Source organism: Pleurodeles waltl, chromosome 4_1 (genome assembly GCF_031143425.1).
Source record: "Pleurodeles waltl isolate 20211129_DDA chromosome 4_1, aPleWal1.hap1.20221129, whole genome shotgun sequence".
In the NCBI taxonomy this organism is placed as follows: Eukaryota; Metazoa; Chordata; class Amphibia; order Caudata; family Salamandridae; genus Pleurodeles; species Pleurodeles waltl.
This window is the reverse complement of record NC_090442.1, coordinates 569,427,389-569,436,952: the sequence shown is the minus strand read 5'-3', so window position 1 is coordinate 569,436,952 and position 9,564 is coordinate 569,427,389. Positions and strand designations below refer to the sequence as shown.

The following is a 9,564-nucleotide window of genomic DNA, read 5'->3' as shown; positions in this document are numbered from 1 at the left end:
CTTCCTTCAAAGTACTACTCTATGTCTCATCTTATACCTCTCTCAATATAACCTCTATCTCCACTTTATGACTCATCCCAAACCACATTCCATTACTATGATCTCCCTAAGATCCTTTCTAGTCTCTTGCCTCCTCTATCCCTCCTTGACTCACCCTAAGCCTCATTTTACTACTATGATCTCCAAAATGACACTTCCTAAACGTTTCCCTTCTTTTGACACATCCTAAACCTCATCTATACTAATGTGAACTCCCACATAACACTACCTAGAATCTTCTCTCCTCTATTCCTACTTTATCCCATTCAATCGAAACAACAGACTCAGATTAACAATTTATATTTCCCTATACTTATCCACAGTTAATCCTTTGGGTTCCGGAGTAGCGTGTTACTCGCCAAAAAAGCGATTCAACACATCCTCAGATGTAGTAAGCGCAATATAAATACAATTTCAATAGCATGTTATTTAGCTGGAGACTGCTAAATTCAACATCGGAAGTTATTTGTTCAGAATATTCAGTAAAGTCTTTAATTTGCTCCGAATTTCCAGTAAAGTCTTTCATTTGCTCCGTGGTAAGAGCAGAGACTGAAATGACATGTTAATCACGTGGTATAGTGTAAAGTCACATTAAAGATGGATGACAAGCGCTAAATTAGTCTGATTCATGTAAAGAAACACTACAACAGTTTTTAACGTAGATTTTTATATTTCTTTCTCGGCAGCAATGCAATCCCTGGTATACTTTGTATTTCACCTCATACTGCACTCACTAATATTATGAAGCTCCAGATTTTAGTATAGGTGTTGCAATTAATACCCGCCCTTAATTACATACGCTACTACGCCTCTTAGAACAGATTTCTATTATGCCTCTTTGAACACAGCCCTTTTAAAGACCCCAAACTCTTTTCGTCCCCATTAAACTCTGCCCTTTACCCAATCCTCCGCACTCTTTCCATCCCATTTGAAGTATTGAGTGGTCAGGTAGTGGTTATCTAAGGCAGCGTCGATAAGGAGAAGCTTTTCATGGTACCTTTAGTTATAGCAGTGCACTGGGGAATACTGAAAACATTTCTGGCACGCTTCTAACAAAATAGCATATACCACTAAACAGGAACAAATGCCACTGTGGCTGGTAAGGGAAGGAAAGTGGGTCAGAGGTAGCTGTGACACACAAGCATCAAGTTCCCGGTATGACAGCTCTGTAGATCCTGCGCATGCGTGGCACTAGCTGGTCCCTCCCAGCTTCCATAGACCCGGTGACGCGGCGTTAATATGGCGACGGCTCCAGGGGTGGAAGAAACTTTCTGAGAAGGAGTTGTGAGGGATCGCAAAAGCTAAATCTACTCTTAACCTGGGGCTCTCATACCAGCTCAGTCCTCGGCACCCAAAGGTGAGAGCCGACGGAAAAGTGGGCGATAAAACATACGTTAAGACAGTCCGGGGGAGATGTCAGGGTGAACTGGGGCGGTATGGGGCATGAACGAGGGGCTATCTATGGAGATCTCTTTAATTGTATATTATTTTGGACTGTGACACTGTTCCTTTATACTATATAGAAATAAGATGGCCGTTGGCCCGTGTGCTGCTGTTATTTGTGTCTGTTTGGACTTCCAGGTACACAGTACTCGTCTCATCTCTACCGGAAGTGCCGTGTGTGGCACACCCACCAACATGTCTTTCTCGGGGCACTGGAACTGCTTACGCCTCTGACTTCAGCCTGCATCGCCATGGTCTTCGCTTCACCAGAACCCACACAGGTTTTCAAACCTCCTCCCCACAGACTCCATTTGCTTTGGTAACATCAAACTTGAACCTTCCTTCTGCTGGAGTAGCAGCAGAATTCTGCCTGTCAACAGACATTCCCCGTCTTCTTGACTCAAAAATTGGGACACACACTGGCAGCATTCACACTAGCTCCTGTTTTATTTTTTACTGATACCTCTGACCCAAATTGTAGGTAGTCAACGTTACAGTACTTTGTAGGAATAAGGCTTTCATGTTCTCACCATTTGTAGGTTTAGGCCACTAGTACAATCATTTATAACCTGTTAAAGCGAATGCGTTGAAAGACATGTGCATGCGTAATCGACGGAAGCCTGTTCGAATACAGACTTCTAAAACTTTTGATCTTTCATTCAACCAGCACATTACAGAGCAGTGGCAATTGTATTTACTCCTAAGCGTTGCGCGAATCTTCTCACTGATACGTTTTTCTTATTCTGTCAGCGTAGTAGTAAGTAAGCTGTTTGTCTGATAGCTTATCCACTACTATTGATCCTAAGTTTAAGATGTTTAGAATTGTGAATTTGCATTTCTCTGTTGCACACACTTAAAATGGAAAGCACTGATTTGATGAGTTCTGCTGATGCGTATTTAGTATTACTTGATCATTTTTCATGCCTTCATGTGTTATGTATAAAAACTGTTTCACAACCACATGGTCTCGTTGAAATGGCACACTCGAAGACGTCTGATAGTTATTTTAATTACATTCAAGAAAATTAAGTGAACAAATAATGCAGATTCTGATAGTTTGAATGTTTTTACTTTGTATCTAATTCTCCTTTTTTTTCTTCTTCTAGGATTTCAAAAATGAAGTTTGATACTGATGTGAACAGATAACGCTTGTGGAGATGACACTACAGTGTGACCGTCAGCGCGCACGATTTTCTGGAAGAAACTCAAAAAATTACTTTTCCTAGGGTGGCGTGAACATTTTCTTACCTGTTTACATGTGCAGATCACTTCGCTACTGTGTTAGTCACTGTCTTTATGTAGCAATGACAAAACTGGATGAAGCAAATCGAGAGGCAAATATGCACTCTTCAATCAGATACCTTGGCTATCTAGCGAGGATCAGTTTGCTGGTGGCTATATGTATGGGCCTTTATGTGAGATGGGAGAAAACGGAGGACTCGCTTATTCTGGTAATTTTTATCCTGGGGCTTTTTGTTCTTGGAATTGCAAGCATACTCTACTACTATTTTTCAATGGAAGCTGCAAGTTTAAGTCTTTCCCATTTGTGGTTTGGGTTCTTGCTTGGCTTGCTTTGTTTTCTTGATAATTCTTCTTTTAAGAATGATATGAAAGAAGAAGCAACCAAATGTCTGCTTATTTCCTCGATGGCCATAAGGACGTTGTGCTCTTTGGTGGAGCGGATCTGTGGCTGTGTACGACATCAACCCACTTTGCTGACATCAGTAGAATTTTTGGAGCTCACTGGTTTTGCTATTGCCAGCACGACCATGTTGGTTGAGAAGTCCATGAGTATCATTTTGTTGGTTGCAGCGCTAGCAATGTTGATGATCGACCTGCGGATGAAGTCTTTCCTCGCCATTCCAAACCTGGTGATATTTGGGATTCTTGCTTCTTTATTGTTCTTCCCATCCTTGAAAATTCCTATAAACCCATTTGCTTTGGCCTGCTTCTTCAGCTGCCTGGTTTGTGATCCACTTTTTGATGTTTACTTTAGCGGACTTTCTGTTACTGAACGTTGGAAACCTTACTTGTTCCGTGGTGCACTTTGTCGAAGACTTTCAGTAATTTTTGTTGGATGTATTGAACTAATTTTCTTTATACTCTCAACCTTTAAACTGAGCCATCTTAAACTATGGTACTTTGTAATACCAGGATTTTCAATTTTTGGGATTTTTTGGTTAGTATGTCATATTATTTTTCTGATCACCCTTTGGGGCTTCCATACAAAACTAAATGATTGTCACAAAATTTACTCAACACACAAAGCGGAGAATAACAGCCTAGATCGAGTCATGGCTTCTAAAGGAATGCGACATTTTTGCCTAATTTCTGAACGCCTTGTTTTCTTCAGCCTTGTAGCTACAGCCATCTTTGGTGCAGTTTCCTGGCAGGTAAATGAACGGATACGTTTTCAAAATTAATGTCGGAAGATTAAAAATGGTTCTCTTTCTTCTTCTAATTTTCAAGGATTGTGTTTGCAATAGACTTGTTTTTACCTCTGAGTTGCAGAATATTTATAGAGTGAATTAGCATACTACAAAAATGTAGAGTTGGAATGCTTTTCAAAATCAAGTTTATCATTAGCTCAAAAGGGTACCTAAAGAGTTTTAGGAGGCAGAGAGGAAAACAATTGCACCTATAATACCATTCTCAGGAGATGATGATATCAAAGACAAAGGTGGGCCAAAAGTCCACTTGAAATTAACACAAGATAAAAGAGAACAAACAGTCCTGATGCCTTGTTTTTTTTCCCCAAAAAATGATCAGGTTGTACATCGAGACATAGCCTGGCGAAGAAAGATGCTCATTCAATCTTTCCTGTTCCAAACCAACCTTTGGCTCTTTAAACAGTTCTTAAAACATATTTTAACAATGGGTGATTGATATAGTATTGGAGTGTTGACTTATGTCAGGTTTCACACTTTTACACACAGCTTTTTCTCTGATAGTCGATTTATCTCAGATAGACTTTGCTATGCATTCTAGATACACGTTGTCATAGTGCCATTGAGGATGGGCTCATTACCTGGTTGCTATAGGCATGTGCCCCTACTTCAACAGTCCTTCAGAAAGTTGTCTGTAGTTCATTATACTGTGCAAGTCAATCTACATTCCCCTCAACTGGGCCGGCCCATGTTTTACTTCAGTCTCTTATTTATGGCCAGTGACAACATTTTGGTTCAATATTGGGAAATCCTTCTTTAGGAATAAAAATGCCAGATTTTCAGCCACTAATAGTTTAGTGTCTAATGAAGTAAAATCCTCTATATTGTGGAGAGGGAAGGGCGCTATTTGCACAAGCAAGGAATATTTTCACAACCGTGGAAAGTCTCAGAAGGCCCTTCTGAAAGATGGATTGCCGTAAACCAAATGTTGACTAGATTTGGTTGCTATTATACTAGTGAGAAAGTTGGAGTATGAAGTGTGAGAACAAGCTAAGGACTGGACACAGGTAGGTGGCAATTACCGGGAGACTAGCATATGGTTTTAAGCCCCCTTGGAGACTGCACATCATTTCAAAATCTGCTTGGAAAAGGAAAAAGCAAGGGAACTTTCTCTGCTGATTTCTGAAGCTGTCTGCTGTAGAAAACTGGGAAACAATCTCAGCTTTTAGTACAAATACACGCGAAAGGGCTTGTTCCATTTACTGATGTTGAAGTCTACTACAGATCCCAGGACTAGAGATAAATCTGGCCCTGTCAGAGAAACGTTCCCATCCCGTCACATGTCCCAGTTTGGGATGGGATCTTCATAACATCCTATAACATAGGAAATTGTTCCCTGCGTGATGCAAGTAGGGGTTGTCGCACCACACCATTTATCATGCTTACCATCCCTGGTATCTAGTGGTGCTTTCTGCCTCACCCCTTTAAGTAGATAGTGGGTAAACTTCACAATTTCCACTCCCAAGGAACAAAAAAACCTTGAAGCCTTTGGTATTTGGTGGTACCTGATGCTCAATGCCCCCCACCTGTTTGTAGGATAAAAAGAACTTTGGTGGTCCATGTCTGGAGTAGGTGGGGGGTGCACGCATCATTAATTTTGGTTGTGGTGTCCGAGCATCATGATCTCTAAGCATTAAATATAGAGGTCTTTCCCCACCCTAGTTGCTCTGAGGTGCTTGATACCTAATTAACAGTTTGGGGGCAATTCTAAGGATAAGTCCAACACATCCTTAGCAGTTTAGGCATTAAGGCTTACTGTCACAAAGGCCTGATATTGCTACAGAAAATGACCACACATTACATTCTCACCAGAAACCTTCATTTAGCCTCAGTACACCTTATTTCACAATGCAATTTCTAACACGGTGACCAATCCTTTTGTGTATTAGGCAATAAGGCCCGAAGTGGCAAGTTATGGATGCTGCGTTGGAACTGAATCTCCATATGTTCTGGCAACATCCTTAAAATTAACTCTTCAATAAATCTTTCCTTTGAATATTCTTTTTGTGATAATGCACTCAAAGAATGTAGGGTGATTGTTTTCACGTTATCTTTCTAGACTCCACTGACAATTTATCAACAATTTGTTTGCATTATCTTGCGTCAGTACAAAAGCACTGCAAAGTTATTGCAAAATGACAACCTACGCGGTAACAAATCTAAATAAATGGATGTATTGTCCATTGAAGAGAACTTCACATAAGTAGACATCAGTGTGCAGATCTGTTCCGTATTCAGTTGGGGACATTGTTTACTGCAGCAGATGTATATTTACTACATGTTCTCAAGAAATTCTGAATTCAGGAAACATTTATTCTTTGGCTGCTGCTCAGTAGACATTGAACGTGTGTGGATGTTCATGGAATATGAATTTAGGCTAACCTTGTCAAAATGGGAAACGTCTGTGAATTATTTATTTTCAGATCCATTTACAGTGTGAGAAAACTGAATCATTTTTACTAGTTTTTACGTCAGACTTTGTCTAGGGTCAAGGACAACACGTTTTCATGTTTATTTTGTCCTTGAGACAAGTAGACTCAACCCCGGCAGCACAAATCCTTTGGCTGCGCCAATTTATAGAACCACATTATGGAGAACAGAGGTTAATTGTCTGCAGTTGAGGTAATATCTCTGTCCATACACTAATACTGTTCGAGCTTGTATGTATGGTTCATTAATGGAAAGCCTTTATTATTAGGGTGAGTGCTGTAAATGCATGTTATAAGCTCGGACTGCAGTACTGACAGTGGTCGCAGTAAAAAAACAAAAAAAAGTGTACATGTTTGCAAAGCTTAACAATATGAGGCTACATACGATGCTCCCAGAATGTTCTCTGATTACATGCAAGTATTAGCACAACTTTAAAAGCAAGATTGACAATTCTTTGCTTTCAAAATAAAATGTTTACAAAAAAATGCAACTAGGAAAAAAATACTTTTTGCTAAATTATTGTGAAATTTTAAGTACCATTTCTTTGAAGCATCATTCAGTGAAATATTTTGATGCACGCTAGTATTTCCAGAAAATATTCATAATGGAAAATCAGTGAAACCACTTTCAACAAGATTATGAGAAACATGAAAAGAAACAAGCACTGGCAAAGCCAATAAATAAAATATTAGTGGTCACTTGTCAGCCTTTTGGTTTTGTCGATGAGTTTCTTATTTTGACATGGCTTTTGTAAAACTTTTATTTTTGTGGGAGCTGCCGGGCTTTCACCACTGTAAACAAACACTGGCAAAAAGCAAAAATATTTTTTGGTCTAAAAAACACACATTGCCTCTGTTTCTGGCACCAAGCAAAACTACTTTGTGCACCAATATGCTCCCTGTAAAAGAGAAGATTGCTGTCACTCACAGTGAAGCCAGCCAATAGAATGATAGAGAGAAAGAATTAAAATTAATAAAGACAAACGGTCTTGTTAACGCCTGACCTAATTAGAGGCCCAAATGTTAACGTCGCTAAAGTGCACCCATGCTATGTCTTTGCATTAGTGCAGTTTTACATCTTTTATGAATTCCCGTGAATTTACAGAAGTAGATTAGGAAATCATACTACTAGAAAATATTTGGAAACTTCATTGTAGCACGAGCTGTTATGCATGTGTAGATTGCTCATGAAAAAAATATGTTGAGTGTTTAAAATTTCACTTTCCCTTTGACCACTTTTTTCCCTACCTTGGAAGAAGATATACTTATGCTCTTGTCAGGAGTACTTTTCCAACCTTTCCCAGTATGGGAAAAGATTAAGGAATAGCTTGTGAAAGCCCATAAAACATACACACCAGTAGGTTTGCACAGACTCAATAGGCCATTCCAACATTGGAACTTTTGGTTACCGCTGCTTCCAGCCTCTGGATGTAAATCTGCAGAAAGATGGCAATTTAAGGAATTTGCTAGTATTCATGCCCTACTATAGTATTAGCCCTGGCATAATCAGAGAGGCTATTATTAGAGCTCAAATATTAACGAGATTGCTGCCATAATGTGTCACCCTTGTACATGGCATCAAAGGGACAAGTAGATTTTTTTTCTTAGAGGACTATTCGATTTATGGAGGAACATATCCTATGGACAAGTAAATATTTTATTAAATTCCACATCCCTGCACACTGTGTCAGACATATTGTCACTAATGCTGTAAATAGAGTGGGCTGTGGGTTGTCTTTTGCTCCAAGTTCGATGGCTTTTTGCCTGCTTTGGAGTGCCTTGCTCCTGATTTGATGGCATGCCTTTCTATTTCTGTTTGTGCTGTCCAGAGGAGTATTTTTTATTACATTTTCCAGGTGAGTATAGACTAAGTTAGCACTAGTAGCAAATGCAGTAACATGTGGCAACTCTGCCTACTTTTCATTTTGTTTCCAATTGAAGTAAAAGAGAAATAGGAAGGATCCTTCACCCCACTGTGCAGTTATCGTCATTTTCTGAACATGCGGATTGCATTTAAAGCCTGCACCAGCCCCATTCCAGCCTGATGAATGCAGTACCTTTTAATGCCTGCATAGTTTCTGCTCAGGTAGACGATTGCCACACCCTTCTGCAGAGACTTAATGATCTGTGATGAATTTTAGCCCGCATTTTGCATCATGTGCACATCGCTCCTATCTGAGTTTCACAACTTGACCTTTTCCCCAACTTCTTCTTGCCCAACTCTCCCATCCCGCTTACCTCTCTGACCAGCTTCTTTTCCCTAGTAGAATGTCTCAATTCCACTCTCCTTGATTTGTGTCTGCACAGGAGGTGCACATCATAATTCTAGTCATACAAAAGGAGCTACTGACTGGTGATTCCAAATGGCTTCTGTCTGCTGACAAATCCATTCGGGCACTAGAGGTTGTCCCTCACCACGCCCAATAACTCTTGTCTGGTTGCATTCACCAACGGATCCAATGAGAATACACATCCGGGTAATTAACTATTTATTGACTTGTACGTTTTAACTTTAGTTTACATTTTCCTTTTAGTTCATATTTGGCTACTATATTCTTTTGTCACTTTCATCCCTTTCCTTCCTATCACGTTTGGCCTTTGTTTGCTCCCCTTCCTCAACAGTTTTACTCATTCAAAATATTTTATTTTTTGTATTCTAAAGTCATCACATCACCTCTGCATGTAGGATACCAATAAATTAATGTTTTCACATTGAAAACACAAATCACTTCATCCTCACACACCACTTGTAAAGGATTATGGATTACTGGTTTTTCCTTTGTCGATTTTCAGTTGCTACAGTAGTATCATTCATCTTAACCACTCTTAAGAGGTTTATATGGGTTTTTCATCTCATTTTTCACCTTGTCTGGCATCCTTGACTGAATTGTCATTTGAGTACCATGCTCTTCCTTATCTACCTGTGTCTCCTTGATGGTCGCAAACAAACCACTGTCAAACCAAATGGCCAAAGTACTGCAGCCTGTTACAGCAACCACTTGTGTCTGATTTCAGAGACACTACTAATGATTTTGCATGCTACAACAAGAACAATATATCTAACTCAACGCAGTTCTAGTAAAAGCCTAAGGTCCTGCTAGCTGCATTAGGAAAGTGCTGCTTGCAGGTCTTGAAAGGCTTTAACATTGCTTGTTGCATTAGGCGTGCACCAAAGCTTTAAATGTGTTCATCTTTTTAAATAGGCA

The 9,564-nt window shown here is 39.7% G+C and overlaps 1 protein-coding gene across 1 annotated transcript in view; it reads left to right on the top strand.

Moving 5' to 3' along the window:
- Positions 1-1,259: 1,259 nt before the first annotated feature.
- The window catches only part of TMEM168 (transmembrane protein 168), a 131,802-nt gene continuing 123,497 nt past the window's right edge, over positions 1,260-9,564 (top strand). Inside the window, exons 1-2 of the mRNA XM_069228957.1 lie at positions 1,260-1,396; positions 2,589-3,875. Of these exons, the coding sequence (XP_069085058.1) occupies positions 2,739-3,875 (1,137 nt within the window). The 5' untranslated portion in view covers positions 1,260-1,396; positions 2,589-2,738. The remainder of the gene's footprint in view (positions 1,397-2,588; positions 3,876-9,564) is intronic.